This window comes from Rhinolophus sinicus, chromosome 14, assembly GCF_057876585.1.
Source record: "Rhinolophus sinicus isolate RSI-liver-muscle chromosome 14, RSI-T2T, whole genome shotgun sequence".
Taxonomy (NCBI): domain Eukaryota; kingdom Metazoa; phylum Chordata; class Mammalia; order Chiroptera; family Rhinolophidae; genus Rhinolophus; species Rhinolophus sinicus.
This window is the reverse complement of record NC_142514.1, coordinates 143,045,979-143,064,595: the sequence shown is the minus strand read 5'-3', so window position 1 is coordinate 143,064,595 and position 18,617 is coordinate 143,045,979. Positions and strand designations below refer to the sequence as shown.

At 39.8% G+C, this 18,617-nt stretch overlaps 1 protein-coding gene across 4 annotated transcripts; it reads right to left on the bottom strand.

The window, feature by feature from the left end:
* Positions 1 to 511: 511 nt before the first annotated feature.
* Positions 512 to 18,599, bottom strand: LOC109460422 (E3 ubiquitin-protein ligase TRIM22-like). Of its 4 annotated transcripts, XM_074335892.2 has the most exons (9): positions 13,717 to 16,523; positions 13,386 to 13,617; positions 11,263 to 11,754; positions 10,631 to 10,726; positions 9,782 to 10,012; positions 5,798 to 5,820; positions 4,431 to 4,531; positions 4,107 to 4,133; positions 512 to 3,836 (listed from the first exon to the last, which is right to left on the bottom strand). In XM_074335892.2, the coding sequence occupies exons 3-9, from the start codon at positions 11,683 to 11,685 to the stop codon at positions 3,241 to 3,243; spliced, it is 1,497 nt and encodes a 498-aa protein (XP_074191993.2). In that variant the 5' UTR covers positions 11,686 to 11,754; positions 13,386 to 13,617; positions 13,717 to 16,523; the 3' UTR covers positions 512 to 3,240. The 4 variants fall into 4 exon arrangements, with proteins under 4 accessions (XP_074191993.2, XP_074191991.2, XP_074191992.2 ...); XM_074335890.2 differs by lacking the exons at positions 13,386 to 13,617; positions 13,717 to 16,523 and adding an exon at positions 16,555 to 18,599; XM_074335891.2 differs by lacking the exons at positions 13,386 to 13,617; positions 13,717 to 16,523 and adding an exon at positions 16,601 to 18,599.
* Between the last annotated feature and the right edge of the window lie 18 nt (positions 18,600 to 18,617).

Below are 18,617 nucleotides of genomic sequence, written 5' to 3'. Positions count from 1 at the left end.
AGAAGACACTGTTTGGTCAAGTAGACAAATATTTCTTTTTCTGTCAGCTTCTCAGCTCATCAATAGTTTGGGAAAGAGTTGGAAATGAAAATGCCAGAAGGCATGGAGACAACACCATGTGCTGCAGGAACACTCATTGCTGCAGCATTCGCCCTGCTGCCTCCCTGGAGGAAAACAGGCTTTACTCACTCCTGAGGACAACTGCAGCCTTCCAGCTCCCTGGAAAGAGAGAGGCTGACCAGGAAAAGGAAACACTGACTTATGCCAAACCTGAGGGAGCTCATGCAGAACTCCTGACCCTGCCTCTATCACTGTAAGTCATAATGTGAACCAGCACCTGAAAAATGGAGATTTGTCTGGGCAAACAGAGGACAGGCTCTCGAATGAAAGAGAATTACTGTGGAAATAGACAAGAACATCAAATCCACTTTCATCTAGTATATTCACTTCAAGAGGCTATTCATTCCAGTACTTAAAATAAAAGACTAGGTAGCTATGAAGAAGATAAGACTTTCTTTTATAATAAAGAAATATTTATTATGTGCATAATAACAATATAGTTAACTATAGGCAGAATGCTGTCCAGTATATCTATAGAACTTATTCATCTTGTATGCCTGAAAGTTTACACCTGTTGAACTGCAACACCTTCAATATTTACAAGGTTGGATCTCATGGTCAGTGTTTTTACCACAATCAAAAAGGACAATTTAATTGATAGTAGACTATTAAATAACAAATTCAAAAAGAATGTTTAGAGAAATAAATAACCACCTAGAATTGCATACTCAGAAAATGATTTACCTATAAGATAAAATATATTTGAAGATTAAAAAAGCAACTATTTATTTTACAAAAAGATGAAATTTAAAAATCATCGGTGATTACTTAATCAACTTATTCTATTTCAACCCTAACAAAGGTATTAATATTTGAAGTACAAATATTCATTATTAACATTCATTATTAAAATCACAGTGAAAATTATTTAACACCAATCTGGATCAGTATTTAAGTGGTAGGAAATGAGGAAGTTATTGCAAACATTCTATTATTTAATTCCCCCGTATCCCTATCAGGTAAGTTCTAGTATGTTTATTTCTGATGAGAAAGTTAATCCAACTACATTTTATTTAATAAGGTCCAGTGAATAGCAACATCATGATAATGATATTCTATCTCATTTCATAGTTCAGGCTCTTAACCGTCCCCAATATTCACCTGTGCGACACCTGCAAGAGCTCCTTGATCACGAAGAAGCTCAACATGGTTCCAGCCAATACCATGAGCTGCTCCTATATCACTAATGGCTACATGGATTGAACACATCAGTCTATACCTTTTGACACCTAATATTTTCCCATGATGCTCCTGGCTCCTTCTGCAGATTACATCTCCTGGATTCTCCCTCCTAACCCACATCCTGGGGTATCTGGCTCTTACTTTTTTGGGAGGAGTGCACTGCAGAAAGGGCACCTGTGCTAGAGAAACACAGACCCAGTTCTAATCCTGCCTCCTCCATTCATTAGCTGTGGGATATTGGGAACACCTCATAAGTTTATATATACGTTTAACTATCTGATAGGAATTGTTTCTTCTTATATTTTTCAAGATTAACTGGGATAAATATACTCTCTCTACATATATTTATACACATAATTTATGTGTGTAACTATGAATGTCTATGTGTGTATCTGCCTAACTTTCCCAGGCCAAGTACTTTCTTTCTCATTCCCGAGATCAGTTATGACCCCTCGATATCTCGATATGGGCTCTATGCATTGATTGGCCCTAATTTATAATGTATGCTTGTCTAAGAAAAGTTTGTCCCTTGGCTATTCTGAGTAAGTCTATTCCTCATCATAATTTGAAAATGATTAAAAAAGAAAGTGTGTGAAATGGTGTGTGTATTATGGTGGTATATATACTCAAGGTAAAGTCCTGAACACCAAAAGGCTGCTCTTCGTAAGACATGGCTCCCTCTGCTGGTCAGATTTTGGAAACTCATACTGTTGCAGTTTTCTAACCCATTCCCGAAACAAGGGCCTGAAAACAGTTCCAGCCTCAGTTTTAAAAGTTCTATAAAACAAAGCTGAAACTGGAGTGGTCTTGACAACAGCGCCTGGGAACTCAAAAAATGAGACTTTAGTAAAATCATTTACTGTTCCTCTCAAGGGCACGAATCTGCTGTATAGGACACTGACACAGCTTATACTTTTCAGGAATCAATACAGCAAATATTTATTATATTGTGCAAGACACTTGAGTAAGTACTTTATATTGAGTGACAGTTGCAGACATTGATCTTAAGAGCTAGGCACACAGACAGAAAAAGCAGAGAACCATATGATTTCACTGATATGTGGTATATAAAAGAAAAAACAACAAAAGAAGAAGACAAACAAATGAGAAACAGAAATTCATAGACACAGACAATAGTTTAGTGGTTACCAGAGGGTAAGGAGGGTGGGGGGTGGGAGATGAGGATAAGAGGGATCAAATATATGGTGATGGAAGGAGAACTGACTCTGGATGGTGAACACACAATGGGATTTGCAGATGATGTAATACAGAATTGTACACCTGAAATCTATGTAATTTTACTAACAATTGTCACCCCAATAAATTTTAAAAATAAATAGAAAAAAAAAAAGAGTTGGGCACAGTTTTAAAGCTCAATTTCTATTTTGGGAAAAAGAAACCCAGAATGCATTCATCATTACATAGCTTATAAAAGAGGATTTGAACTCAAACACTTGAACACAGAATTTTCACTCTGGGTACATATATTATTTTTGTTTTTCTTTTCTTGACTCTCTAATGAACATGCTATATCTTAGGCAAAAGCAGACGTACACTCAAAGACTCCTTAGTGTTGGTGGTGGATAGGGATTATTATGAACTGTCTTAGGATCATGGATGGTGGAAGACAGGTTTTGCCATGTCTCATCAGGTCAGTGATAAAGGAAAATACGGATAAATGGAAGTGCACAGATGCTACTATACCAATACAGCTCTGTCTTTAGGAGGGACTCTGATGTCTTTCTTTGAGAAAACAAAAATGGGTAAATAAGGTCCTCTCCTAACTCAAACCAGAAAGAGTGTGCATCCCAAGGATGCGTGAAAGTTCTAAAGGGAGACAGCAAGAAAGAGATGTTATGAATGGTACAGATGAGCTCAGATGCAGGAGATGACACTTAGGACAAGGGGCACTACAAGTGGGTGAGGGAATGAGAAGGTTCAGGAGTTTGGCTGGCACAGAGTCATGGGAGCTGGACAGTTCCAAGGATTGAAATACGGATAAGCAGTCTGAGAAAAGCGACATTTAGAGAATTTGTAGATGAGTGACCCATGGTTTGTGACATTAAAAAATGAGACAGTGCCTGCTTCATAGTCTAGGAAAACCCCAACACGACAGGGAGGCACAGCCATGGAAAGAGTCAAGACCTTGGGATCAGAGGTGGAAGAGTCCTCAAAGGCATTGTACTCAGATTCATTCTGTAATCCTACAACCCAGTAGCCATTTTCAGGTCTGAATCTGTAGTAAACATTTTGATAATTTACGTGTGGGTTAAAAAGAAACCCAGAGCTCCTTTTTCTATTGAGGTTACTTATATTACTGTATACCCCCAGGATCCAGGCTATCTTCTGAGACACATCTACTTCCCAGTAATATTTCCCTGAGGAGAAATTTTGGCAACCCAAGACATCAAAAGCAGAAAAGTTGCATGGATATACATTTCTAAACATAAAACTGTTCCCGACTGTCACTTGTCTGTGATCTGCAGAAACGACAACACCCGAAAGAGCGTTCACTGGATTCAGCATGAAGTCCACTGCAGGAAAAATTACACAGTTACGTAAATTATACAGGACAAAACAATTTTGTATGTTTTGTGACACTGTGAGGAGGATATTGGGAATTGACTGGGAGGAGCTCGAGTTAAAGGGTCAGAGATGAGTAGAACACTTAGGAACTCTTAAATGTATGCGTGTTTGGGCGGGACACATGAAACTAAGATCATGGGACACTTCTGAAAAGGGTGATTTTGAAAACGCCATGTTTGAAAACATGGTGATTTGAAGACGCTGTAACTTCTTCTTACCCCAGTAGTTTTGGACTTCTGTCAGGCCTGAAATGACAAAAATTTCAATGATGTTGTTAGAAGAAAGGAGGAAACACTGACACTTATCTTTTCTCTCTAGTGGGGAGAAAGGAGGGGAGCCCTGTGAGGCTATCAACTGGTGAATGAGAGGACACCTGGCCATTCCCCCTTAGGTATGATCACATCTTCAGCATAGGGTATGTATCTCTCCTTATCAGGCCTACCTCCTGTCTTCTGTCCTCACTTAGAAACAACATCCACTGCCTCATTTTGCTCTGATACTATAAGAACCCTATGTTCACACCCTCCCCTGGCTCTCCTCACCTTTAAACTCTTGTAGTATCCTGCTCAGATCTGGAGCTTGGAATGCACTCTTCAGTTTCTTGGGAACAATTTTTGGCTTCTTCCAGGTCCAGGTCTCACTCCTAGAAAGACAAAAATTGACCATCCACACTCTGACCTTGTGTCTCTACAAGACCACTGTCTCCCTCACCTTTCATTTTATTGACGCACTCGAATCCTCTTCACTGAAGAGCCTGAGGAAGGGAGAGGCGAGAGCCCTGAACGTGCAACCAGAAGAAATGTCCTCATGTTTAACTTTCTATTTACCCTCTGTGTGACCTTGGGAAGATCTTCTCTTCAAAGAAGCTCGGGCTCTTCCTTTTAAAATGGAAAAATAAACCCCATGCTCTCAAGCTCTTAAAAATAATACAATATTAGATGAAGTAATGGTACCTATGAAAGGTGTTTGATGCCTCTAGAGAAGTCACTGCCATCTCAGTGGTTTTCCAGGGATGGGACAGAGATGTGGGTTCCCAGACAGATTGGCATTCAGTGGAGAGTCTCTAGAACATGGCTACTGAGAGTTTTAGGTTATCAAGTGTGGGGCTCCTGTACTGAAGTCTCAACAGTCTCCAAAGCCTTTCACGCCAGTACAGATGCTGAGACTAACATGAGGGCACATTACCTGGGGAAACATTACAAAAATGGGAAAGGCTATCCAAATTAATAGTGGTCTGAATTTCATGTGCTTGGGAAGACTGTGTGGGTAGGCAACGTTACCCAGAGAAAGGCATTTTCCCTACAAGCTGTAAGTATGTAAGCAAAAAGAGATTAATTATTGGCACCAGGACCAAAGCCACTATTTGCCAAGACATCAGTTTATTTTATTTTATTTATTTATTTATTTATTTATTTATTTATTTATTTATCTATTTATTTAATTTACTTAGAAATCCAAAGAACACCACCTGGAAAGACCTTGTTTCTTCCATCCGCAGGGAGGGAAAAAAATGTAAAGGAGATGCCCTCCGGGAAAATTTGGGGGCCTGGCAGATAAAGAGAACAAGATCCTTCCTGTGACAAGACAGACATCTATAAAGTATTATAGAAATAAAAGCTGAGGTAGAGACTAAGGTTTGACTAGAATGATTGAAGTCATGGAGGTCTGATACTGCAACCCCTAATTTTTAATGCTTCTATTGACTCTAACTCTGTGACCTCCCACCACCCAAATTTCCTACCATTAAACAGTTTCATCTGTGATAAGCAATTGGAAACAGTGGGGTAATGCTCAAATTTCCCATGTCTGTCAATTTTTAAAAGCCCAGATTCATTCCAAGATAACTCTTATGGCTATCATTCTGTCTTCACACACACAAAAAGGACCGTACCTGGTCTCGCATACATACCTTCTTATGACGTTAATCACATCCTGGGGAGAAAAGAGAAAACATGAGTCAAGTAGAAGGTTGCCAGATTGAGAAAATAAAATTGGCAGGTTAAAATTTAATTTTGAATCAATAACAAATATGTTTTAGAATTAGCGTGACCACTACAATATTTGAGATACTCTACTACTGAAAAATAATGTGTCATTTATCTGAAATTCAAATTTAACTACATATCCATGTTTGGTCTGGCAATCCTCGAAAGGGTGATAATCCCTCCTACCTTACGAAGTTTTATCACCTTCCTCCTCACACCCCTACTATCTCTTGATAGGATGTGAATAAATAGATGGTCAGAGTACGGCAGACAAAATGTAGAGGTAAGACCCAGACCCACCATCCTAGAAGACTCATGTGAGGATGTGACAAAAATGCTCCAAGGATCTAGAGATGGAACATATTTAAAAGAAGAGAAGAGACCTACTATTTCTTTAATATACATTCATGAGAAGACCTCCTTAACTTGTATGCTTTTATTTATTCTAGAGACAAATAAAGTTGAAATCTTCCATTTGTCAGACATCATTCCAGGCACTGGGGAATCAAAGATGAATAATTAATAATTATGGTCCTCAAGAAATATACTTTCTTTTGCTGCAGGAACAAGCAAACTAGCACTTGAAGCAAACATTTCTCTGACCTCCCTCTACTCACTTTATACTCCTACACACTACTCATAGAGGACCTCATCAATTTTGAAGTATGAAATAAGTCACAGGAACCAGCAGCAGAGAAGGCCTAAAATGCAACGTACTGTTTCCCAACTATTCACATTCCATTGCCCAGAATGGTATCAATATCCACTCTGTCACTGACTCAAAACTTTATCTTACCCTGAATTCCAGTATCGTATTAAGACAGTCTAATCCATACCTTCAACTTCTTTTAGCTACCTTCTTTTCCCCATCATAGCAGTATTTGCCTTATTTTTTTTTAACAGAGTTTAGTTTATTTGTTAACATTTGGACATTATCACAGAGTTAATTCAAAATGGGCAATTGGCCCCTATTCCTAATCTGCATTCCAATGAATAGACATCTAAAGTGTTGTTTTGTACTATATCCAGGTAGGAAGTTTGCCCTTCGACCTTTCTATGTCTGATTCCTCAGTCTCTAGCTCTTTCTCATCCCAATCATAAGTCATACTTTGCTTTCATCCTCTGTCTTTGCTGGCACTATGTTTAGCTTGGAGTAGAAAACCTGGATTTCATAGCAAAATGGAGGGAGTTTCTCCTTAGCAACTGTAGTTGAAATTTCACTGTCCTATAGCTCATTACTAAAAGCTAAACAAACAACAATATGCAAAGTCATCAAGAATTCAAGCTTGAAATTAAAAACAAACTCTGAATCTCGGCGTAGACTAAATGATTGTGTAAGAACTGCCTCACTCACACCTTTCATTTGTAGCCCAACAAATACAGGGAATACTTTACAAATTACTCAGTTTTGTGTTTATTTCCAATGACCAAATACAAAATAAAAAAGGCTTGGTAGAAAAGATGGGCTGGACTGTGCCCAACAGAATAAATAAAATATTCAGTAATTTATCTGGCGCCAGGAATAACCGGTCTGTTGAACTCAAATGACGACCTTAGTGTGCTGTTTCTGAGCTTGTACTTCTCCTGAGTTAGTGTCATTCTCAGGTTTCACTTGGTTATCCCTGAATGACCAAGCATTATTTCTACCTGCCTAGTTTTGAATGACAAAAATGTCATATTCATAAACATAAAATAGAGAAAGATGAAGAGAGCAAAATAAGAATTGGTTAGATCATATGAGGAATACTTGAAAAAGAAAAGTAAGGAAAAGAAAAAAGAGGGGAAAATGAAAGATTTAAATGTCTAGATTGGAAAATAAGTACAGTTGTATTTATTTACAGATAGCATGATTCGTTATGTAGAAAATCTCAAGGAATAAACACACACACACACACACACACACACACACAACTAAAACCTAACAAAGGTGTATGTGGTATACTAGATCAATTAACATTTATTGCATTTTTTATTATTACTAATGCAAAATCCAATATGAAATTGATATTTATTTATAATAGAATAAAAAAGAATCAACTGAAATACTTAGAAAATCAGTAAAGGACTTTTGAGCTAGAAACTACAAAATATTGCTGTTAGAATTTAGACTACCTAAACAAATTAAGAGATTTTATATTAAGATAGCAGTACTCCTCAAATTATTGTTTAATTCTATATTATTATGCCTATCAAAATTTCAACAAGTCTTTAAAAAAAAACTAAGAAGATATCCAAAATTTTTCATACAAAATTCGATGGACCTAGGAGAGTGTTCCTCAGCTCTGGCACTACTGGCATACTGGCTCAGATAATTTTTTGTCCTAGAGTCTGCCTTGTGCGTTGTAGCAGCACCTATGCCTACATACCACTAGATGGCAGTAGAATTCGCCAAATCTTCCTTGAGGGGCGGTGGTTAAAATGGTCTCCATAGAGAACAACAGGCTTAGAATAGAATTGTTATGAAATAAAACTGTTTCAATTTAGAAAACGAACACAAATGTGGAAGATCACACTGCCCAATTTCAAAATTTTCTATGAAGGCACAGTAATCAAAAGCTTGAGTATCGGGCAGATGGGTGACTTGTTTAGAGCGCGAGCTCTGGCCAACCTAGGCCAGCGAGAGGTACCTTCTGCAACTAGAATGAAGTCAAAGAGCTGCCGCTCAGCTCCCAGGTGGCAAGATGGCTCAGTTGGTTGGAGCACCGGCTCTCAACCACAAGGTTGCCAGTTCAACTCCTCGACTCCCACAATGGATGGTGGGCTGCGACCCCTGCAACTAACAACGGCAACTGGATCTGGAGCTGAGATACACCCTCCACAACTGAGACTGAAAGGACAACAACTTGACTTGGAAAAGTCCTGGAAGTACACACTGTTCCCCATAAGGTCCTGTTCCCCTTCCCCAATAAAAAAAAGAAAAAAAGGCTTAGAGTATTAGAGCAAGAATAAACGTACAAGGTAATGTAACAGATTGATAATCCAGAAATATATCCTACATTTAGAGAAAATTGATGTTTGACAAAGGTTCCAAAATAATTCAGTGGAGAGAGGGAGAGTCTTTTCAAAGAATGTTGAACTGAATTTGTTCATGGTTTAACAACTCAATAAATTTACTAAAAATCTTTGAAATGTGTACTTACAATGGGTAGATTTTATATGTAACTTACACCTCAAGAAATACGGGGTTTTTTTAAAGGCAGAAGTTAAGATCTAGCAGGTAGAAAATGGTTATTTCAGTATTGGAACCAAAGTTAAGAAATTTTTGTTTAGCTAGCAAAGGAGAATGGCAAGAACTCAAGCGGAGAAATTCTGAAATTTCCTGAATTTCCTAACATATTTTATAGCTTAAGATCACAGTCATGCAATTAATTCCTAGAAAAAATAATTTAACATTCATACTAGGTACAATCCCTCCATCAAGTCTCTGCAGGTTTCTTCCCACATCCTTCTCTAGCGGTCACAAACACACACACACACAAACACAGAAGCACACACTCATAATCATACATGCTCATCCCTCACCTCGGTATTACACAGTCTAACATTACATTTGCCACCCCTCATAAAACACAAACAAAATCAAACATAAACAGAGCTTTGAGTTGTTTCTTTAAGCTTAGTGAAGAGATCCCTTACAAGTGCCAGATCACAGAGAATGGGAGCCTATAAAGAATCTTCTCTCCAAATATTTCAACAGCTTTTCATAGAATAATAATAATAGAAATTCTCCTTGCCATTTGTACATTGAATTATTCCTATGATCCCTGATATGAATGACAGAGAAGGGGTACTTGAGAGGCAAAGGAAATTTTCAATGAGGAATAAAGTGCAGGGATCCAGAAGGACAGGAAACTTTGTCTCTGTGTTTTCCCCAGATCTCAAATGTAGGCGCTTCTCAAAGGCCTTACCTGCAGCGTGTCTAGTGACGATCCCCATATCTGACGCTGGAGATACAAGATGAGCTCGCTCACGTACTGCCTCTGCTGGGCTACCTGGTCTTCAGCCGCTGCCAAGTTTTCCCGCACATGCACTTCATCTTCCTCCAGCTTTTGCAGCTCCATCCACTCCTCCCTGTCCAAGATGCCTCTCATTTCATCAAACCCTTCCAAAATCCTCTGTCTCTCAATCTCCATATGATTCTTTGGGGATGAGAAGAGAAAGACACAGTCAGTCTGTCTAGCTTTCATGAGCCAAAACCTATTTTCCTCAGGCAGTTCTCAGAGGGACGGGAGTTGAAAGCAAGTCAGCAGTTCCTGGGAAAACCATTTTTCCTACTATTTTCCCTTTAGCTCCTCCCAAAGCAATTCATTCAAGTCTACTTCGTCAAGGCCAACCAGTAGACACAATGTGATTTCCTGATGAAGTCTGAATTGCAGACACTTGTCCTGGATAGTCATGCCACACTGTATATGAAACTCTTCCACCTGTAACTCCTAAACGGGGAATCCTGGGCCTTCCTCAGTGTGTGTTCTGAAAGTATCTGAGCCTGAAACTTAGTGACGGAAATGGGACATGGGATTCATTAGTCATTTTCACATTGCTTCCCTCTAAGCCTTTGCCTCCAAATAGTTGGTTTCACTTGGTGTACTCTCCAGCTCCCAGCCCTCAACAGGAGAGGGATGGAATGAGGACTAATCAAATGTCCTCTGGACTCACGAATTCTGAGGTAACAAGGAGGAAGGGGCCTTTTTGTGATTGGACCAAGGTGCTGCCCAATTTCCTATCTCAGAACTTCCTCAGGAACAATCTCTTCCTACCTTCCAGGCAGCTCTCTCTTCACTGATGTTAGCTTCTAACTTCTCAGCTTCCTGCTCCTCGTCTGTCAGCTTCTTCAGAGCTTCCTGTAGCTTCTCCTGTGAGAAAGGAATCACCAAAGTCAAACTATGAGCTTTCTCTGCACCTGATTAGAGGATAAATAGGGAAGAAATTAGGCTCATCTCAGGAGAGACTAGAGTTCACAGAAATGATACTGGCAATTAGAACCGAGAACGTAGACAAAAATCTTTATCCCTGGGTGATGGAAGTTTCCATCCCTTTACGAAGAGTAGCCTGCACTTCTCTTCCTAGAGGAAGACCTGCTCCTGCAGCAAGAAAAGTCCTTTCCTTTCCCACATCTAACCAACCGTGTTCTGCAATCAGAACTCATCTTGGGAAGCAACTCTCACTCAAACAACTTCTGTTTGCTGAAATTTTGTAGTCTAAGTTTATTCTTGAAGAAAATGAAAGAATGCACAGAAATGTCCCTCAGCTCTCAGAAGTGTAGCCAAGGGTATGAAAAGAGAATGCAGGGCTCAGTTCTATGATAACAAGCTGAATAAATACGATTTAAAAAGTGAAGATTTCACTTCAGATACCATTCTGCCCAATGGTCCTCCACTCTGGGACCTACCTGACATTCCTTGACCACTTCTTCAATGGGGAATGTTTGGTGACCTTGGTGCTCCAGAGACAGCACACAAAGCTTGCAAATGGACTTCCCATCCTCCTTACAGAAGATAAGGCGACTTTCCCCATGGTGCTCACAGATATTTTCCCCCTGCCACTGGTGTGAACTTGCGTTGACCTCATTGAGTTTATTCCGTATGTTGGCCAGTTTCCAATTAGGCTGGAGGTTGTAAGGCTGGTATCTGCTCTGGCACACAGGGCAGTGGTGTTCCCCTCCTAGGGCGAACAAAGGCTCCTTGTAGTTTGCAGTGATGCAAGCTTGGCAGAAGCTGTGGCCACAGCCCAGGCTCATGGGTTCTGTCAGAAGATCCCGGCAGAGGGGGCAGGTCAGCTCCTCTTGTATGTTCATCTGTGCTGAAAACTCCATTGCCTTGCTCCCCTGACTTCTTCCTGTTCTGATGCCCAAGGCTCCTTTTGCTCACAAACTCCTGCAGGGCTGCGGATAATGAACGGGGCAGGATAAGAAAGGGAGAAATAGGAAGGATACTGATTGTGCAGAGAATTAGAACTGGTGAGAACATTAATATTCAATAAAGAAAGGAAAAGAGAGAAGAAGAGTAGGTCAGTATAGAATGAAAAGGGCTCTTTGTAATAATTTCAAATACTTTTCTCTTGATTTGTCACATAAGAAATTTCACCCTGTCCAGGCAATGATTGCTATTTTCTCTCCTTCTACTGGAGAGAAAGACAAATTGAGGCCCTTCCTACCAAGAGCTTTGTGCAACCCATCGTTAGTCTTGCCTTTTCTTCCCCACCTCAAAACATATCCTCCATGTTAAATGTGCTAACCCCTCTGTGGCCCCAGGCTTTTGCACTTGCTCTTCTCTCTGCATAGAATGATCCTACGCTGCCATTTGCTTGATTTCCCTTTATTTAACAGTTTCATGAGTTATATTTACATCCCATGTATTCATTTTAAGAGTACAATAATTTCTAGTAAATTTATGGAATGGTATACCTAACACCAAAATCCAATTTGAGAACATTTTTATTTCTTGAAAACAAACCTAATGCCGTTAACAGTCACCCCCCGTCTGACGCTGAGCCTCAGGCATCGATTAATCCCCTTGTGTTTTTAGTGGTTTGCTTTTTCTGATTAATTCATAAAAGTGAAATCACAATATATGGTTTTTTGAGTCTGAATTCTTTCACTTTGCTGTCATTGAGGTTTGTCTCTCTTGCCTTTCTTTCCCATGCAAAAAAATATATTCTTGTTATTAAAAGGACAAAAACCACTGCTGCCTCAGAAACTTTGCAGTGGCGTATCTCTCTGCATGGACTGATCAGCTCCCTGACGTCAGCATGACTCACTCTTACATTTTACTCAGTCTCCCCTATACATGTCTTTTTACCGGAAAGACTTGCTCTTATTTATCTGTAGCAAAACTGCAAATACTATTACTTCCTATATATTTGCTATCTTTTTCTTGTTTTTACTACATAATATATAATATGTTTCTTTAACTGTCTCCCTCTTCTTTCTGAAAAGTAATGCATGCATAGATCAGGCAATGTTTTGTTCACTGATGTATCGTCAGTACCTAGAACATTGTATCACACACAGGAACACACTGTTTGATGAATATATAAAACTAGAACTTCCTCCTCTCTCCATGGATGACTACTTTTCTTATCAGTTTTTCATGTTTTTTTCTATCAATTAACCGTTCTCCATGACTCTGGGTGGTGAACACATAATGCAATATATAGATGGTGTATTATAGAAATTTACACTTGAAACATATACAATTTTACTAACCAGTGTCACCCCAATAAGTTTAATAAATATCTATCTATATTTTTTAAAAAATGAGTTCTCAAATAGCTGAGACGTGTTTACCTCCTAACACACCTGTCCCACACAGAGACTTTTCATGCCCTCAAACTCATTCCCCCGAGACACCTACACACAGCAAGGACCACAATGTGAAAGTCATTTTATCACTAACAATTTTATAAGCTGTTATGATTTAGAGATCACCTTGACCTATTTATTTCTCATGTTAAATTTTTTGACAAATAAGAGTACTCCCTTTACCAGATATGTCAATAGAATAGATTACTTACAGAGATCATTCTTTTGTCATAGGTAGAATTGGGGTGAACGTGTCATCCTCAGGACCCCCATTCAAAGTTCGCTCCACTAATACACTGATTTAACCAACGACAATCAGAGGTAGATGATGCAAGAACTAAATTGATACCCAGTGCAATGGGGCTCTAGAAATGGAGACATCAAGACCAATTTTGAGGTTCTGCGGAGTCTTGTGTTTAATAGATGTTGGGCCTTTCCTTTGACCTGGACATAAGGCAAGATGTCAATAGGCACCTGAATATTTCTGTTTTTAGGGAGGAAGAGAGGGGTTCATATACTTAGGATCACACACATGACACAGACCTGAGCAACTTAAGTTCCAGGGAGGCATCTGTCAGTCGTGGAAGACAAGTTTCAACATAGAGGTTTCAACACATAGTGGAGAGAGAAAGTCTGTCCCATTTCAAACACGTTGAGTGCTGTCATGTGATGAATTGCATCCTGTGAAAAGTTGTTGAAGTCCTACTCCCAGGATGCGTGAAGGTAACTTTATTGGAAATAGGGTCTTTGCAGATGAGCGTGTTAAAATGAAGTCATTAGGGTGGGACATAATCCAACATGACTCTGTGTTATGAAAAGGGGAAATTTGTACACAGATAGACATGAACACATACAGAATACCATATGAAGATAAAAGCAGAGATCACGGTCATGAAACTATACACCAAGGAACTCCAGTGATTGCCAGCACCATCAGAACACAACAGAGAGGCAAGGAACAAATCCTTCCCTTACAGTCCTGACAGGAACCAACCCTGCCAACACCACTCATGTTATATTTCTGGCCTTCAGGACTGTGTGAATACAAATTTCAGTTAAGCCACTAGTTTGCGGTACGTTATTCATGGCAGCCCCAGAAAACTAACACAAGTGCTTATTTTTGCTTTGTCCATTCATTTTAGTCTATTATTGAAGGAGCATTACACAATTGAAACCCTACCCACTTAAGATAAACAGACATACAGGTAGAGGTACACCTATGCTACCTTTTGGAGATGGTAGTGTAGGTGTTTTTACAGAGTAAGGTAAAGGTCAACTCAGTCCTGAGTTTCCTTTCTCACTATACGCTGGTCGTCTGCACAGAAGCTTTCTGTATCTGTACAGTTCAGACAAGAAAAATGAAAATGTCTCCACAATGGGGAGAAAATTCTATGAGGGTTTCAGTCAACATCCTTGAAACTTCCCTTTTTCCCTGGGTCAGAAACTGCCAATGGGATGATGAAACTTTTTGGCATCCAGACCTGGGGAACTCAGAAACATTGCAACTTCTCCCCATTCCTCTATGTTCAGCGCTCCCTCTTCTACTACCCCTGAGACTCCAGGGTTTAATCTGCATCACATTAATGAACGAGCCCCAAGAGCTCCAGCTCTCAAGTCAATTTGTTTCAAAGAAGTCGTTTTGTAACAGAAGCAGTCTTCATAAAGCTACCCCTAGTCTCAGCCCTTCTCTCACAGTCAGTTCATCAGAAAATCCTATAGCACTCCCTTCACTTAGGTCCAATCCAACTAGGTGCTTTACTTGGATCCAGGAATAGTTTCCCCATTAGTCCTCTTGAAACTGTTAGTGGTCTCATATAGTCTGCTGTCATCATTTCTCACACCATTGGCCACAGTGATTTTTTAAAAGTATAGATCAATTATGTCACTCCTCTCTTCAAATGTATGTTATCAGTGAGTCGATCTTTAGCATGGTCTAGTTAAATCTACATTACACATCCCCTCCTACTGCCTCACCTCTGAGCCCAACTTCACCCCAACCCACACTGGCCACCTTAATTGCTCAGGACAAAAATCCGTCATTTCATTGAAGACTCTGTTCAAAATCACCTTCCCACACTGAGATGCAATCTGAAATCTATTTAAAATGGGAAAGCCCTTTACCAGGGAACTATAGATATCTTGCTCTATTATTGACCTATTGGTTTATTATCGTTTCTACGTCTTTATTTACATTTCTTCATCTTGCTTCAGACTATCTTACTCTTTTACTGTTTGTTTACTTTCTTTCTCCTGACTCGGAATATGTTTGGTAGGTACTTAATATTTATTGTGTGTTCAATAGATGTTAATACAGATTTTACCACAGCTGTATGGTTTTCTTACGAATTTAATAATAAGTGTTCAAAAAATTTTTAATTCCATCTTCTCCAGTTTTTTGGGCTGTGTATTAGCTCCTGAGTAGACAGTGAATATATGCCACATATGAACCTAGTCCTATACGGCACAGACTCATGACCCCTGAAAAGGGGTAGAAAAGGTAAGTATACATCAAAATATATGTAACAGAGATCACGGTACACAGTGCTCAAAGGTGAGCTTAAGATGGAGTTCGTTCTGAGAAATTCCCAACTCCTTTCCTTAGATCTGTGCATGGGAAAATTGAGTAAGGGGTTGCGTAATAAACAACGGAAGGGTCTGTCTGATGATAAAAAAACAAAACAACTTCTAAATCATGAGAGGATACCAGAGGGGCATGGGGTTACCTGAAGTAAGAGTAAGCTGTGGCACTCAGAGGGGAACAAATTGGACCTCCAGAAGACAAGTGACCACAGGGGAGCTACACACATGGGCAACAACGTGATCATCCAGCCGCTCCCTTCAGGCCAGCCAAAGAGCTGGTCATTTATTGGGAAGGTTGTGCACAGCTTCCTGGAAGTTACTGGGACAAGAATAACAGGATCAGCTTCAAAAGGATCTGATCCCTTGCAGAGCCCCTAACATCCCATCCCTCCCACATGTGCCCAGGTAAGGGCTCTCATCTCTGCTAGCCCTCAGCAGGAGCTTCGGCTTTATGAAGAGGAAAACAGGGCTCCATCTCACAGGCTTCCCTGGATAAAAGGAGGAAGGGATTTTCTGCCTGTGCAAAAAAGAGTATTCTGGCTGAACTGGCAAGGCAGAAAGTCAAAACTAAGGAATAGGAAGAAGATGAGGGTGACTCAGCCTCAAGAAAAACTGGTCTCTCTAAGAAATAAACAAGACTCTTTGCTTTTTTAAACGTCCCTTCTTTAAAGGTCACTCTTCCTTGAGTCTCAATGCTCCCCTCTTCTGCCACTTTAGCAGAGCAGCTTCAGAACCACAATTTAACTCTCCCAAACACATTCAATCTGTTACCCCAAAGCCTCAGAAACTGCCCCCACACACCTTCAGGGGAAGTGTAGATCAGGTGGTCAGGTCAAGATTCACTCACCAAGCCAGAGACCAGCTCTCTGCAGAGGAGTAGCCCCACAGGAAGTGAATGAGAAATGAAAGTTAAGTTGTTGGGAGTGGAAATGAAACCTTTTTAAAGCACAACAGAAAGTTAAACAACGAGTCACTGCAGGACACTGGGGGAGGGTAATGCTTCAGTGTGTTCTAGACCAAGTACCAAGGAGGTACTCAATTGCTTTTTTTCTTTTTCCCATCTCAATTTCCTCCAGCAAGAATATTTGAATGAGAACAATGTGAATTCCAATGATACATTGGACAGCTTGCCTGAATACTCAGAATTTTAATTCAATCCTATAATTATTACTTCAGCTTATCTTACATTCAGGTCCCTAAACAAGTTACTAGGGATAAAATAAGGATCCAAAAAATCTGGGTACCTACTCTTTGTAAAGCAGATTGTGCCAGGGAAGATAATCAGTGATAAAGGCCAGTGAATTTAAGCTGATACTGCTACTGCGAGTGTTAGCAGTTGTCCTCATGAATGGTCCTAACAATAAAAATAAAGGGGGGGGGGGGCGGGGGGTTTTCAGTGTGAGCTTATTGACAAAGTTTTCCACATCATTGAATCTTAGAGTTCCACCAGGTAATTACCAGTTTCTGTTCCTTGTCTAGGCAGGCCAGAAGGGGAAGTCTTCCAGAGTTCATGGTGGTACAACTATTTCAGTGCCGTGTTACCAGCAACTAAGAGCAGGAAGAGCATGGAGGTGAACAGACGGTGGTGTTCAAGTGTAGTCTCTCTCTGAGTAACACTCACACCTCCATAATTGTTCACTTTTCCTCACTTTCTTTGGGAATGTTTGGTCCTTTTTACACTATCAATCAAAAGCAGAACTGAAACACTTTCTGTTCCTATAAATACTCTCCTGTCCTGTTATCTATCTTGTTCTTTCTTTGACTATTTTGACGCTGCAGCTGCAAGGTAGTGGAAGCTCCAGAACAAGGGTCCCTGACTGACAAGATGGCAGAGCTTGGCGATTTTCACACATTAACTGATATGAGACATGTAGGGCGACTGAGAAGTCAATGTTTTTTGGATTAAAGCACAGATATTGGTCTTGTTGTAACCCCCAGACACTAAGCTAATCTTGGGTTAAACTCTTTAATTCACTTATATCTATGAGGCAGGAATGGAAAATTATATAGGAATAATTGCTGAGCCTTATTAGGTTAATGTTATTGGCTATGAATGAAGTTAGTTCTAACAATGAATAAAGTCCTGATCCTCTTCAAGTGCAATGATAATCATGCAAATTTCGCACAAATTGCATCCTGAGAGCTGGCATTTTTTCCATTAGCGTCTCAGTTATCATGTTAACACTAACAAGGAGCATCCTTCTCCATCCAGCCCTGCATCCAATAACAGTAAGTTTTACGAAGGCAGGAGGGGACCCTTTCTCTGTTGTTCCTTATTGTCTCAGATCGACTACAAAGTGTTGTGGGCAGGAGTGATATTTAAATAGAAAACCATGCAGTTATACAGCTATAGATACAATGTTCATTACTTTGAATATACTGATGATAATCATAATTCTGTTCTATTGATGTTGCAATCAACGTAATTGCTGTGGTCATAATAAAATTCCAGTATTAACATTTATATAAACTCCTTTGACAAATTTTAACCATTTTTCATTTATTCTTTTTTTCCTAAGATTTACTCACTTACTTTAATGCTTGTTGTTTATCTGTACCACCATACTCTAATCGCATTACTTCCTGTGCCATGTGTTCTTTTCCAGACCAGATACAGTTAAAAATCATAGGCCCAAAGTGGGAGATCTTTCATTAGATTCCTCTCCAACAGTAGATGGAGGGACTAATGTGAACACAGAGCCCTAAGGAGAACGTGTTACTCCCTGGCCTTCAAAACACAATATACAGGAATGTGAACCTTAGCCTTGTGGTTAGTTCTGGAGATGGACTTTGGGTGATGGGAGGAGACGGTTCATTTGGGCTTCCTATTGCCCACACTTTCTTATACCCTGACAAGGTCTGAT

Bases quoted from the DNA above. Each gene is read 5' to 3' on its own strand.
- LOC109460422 (XM_074335890.2), bottom strand. From the start codon at position 11,685: ATGGAGTTTTCAGCACAGATGAACATACAAGAGGAGCTGACCTGCCCC. The intron at 5,821-9,781 runs GTAAGGCCTTTG...TTTTCTCCCCAG, and splicing joins CGTCACTAGACACGCTGCAG to GATGTGATTAACGTCATAAG. The intron at 3,837-4,106 runs GTAAGAAGAAGT...TTTTTCCTGCAG, and splicing joins AGAAGTCCAAAACTACTGGG to TGGACTTCATGCTGAATCCA.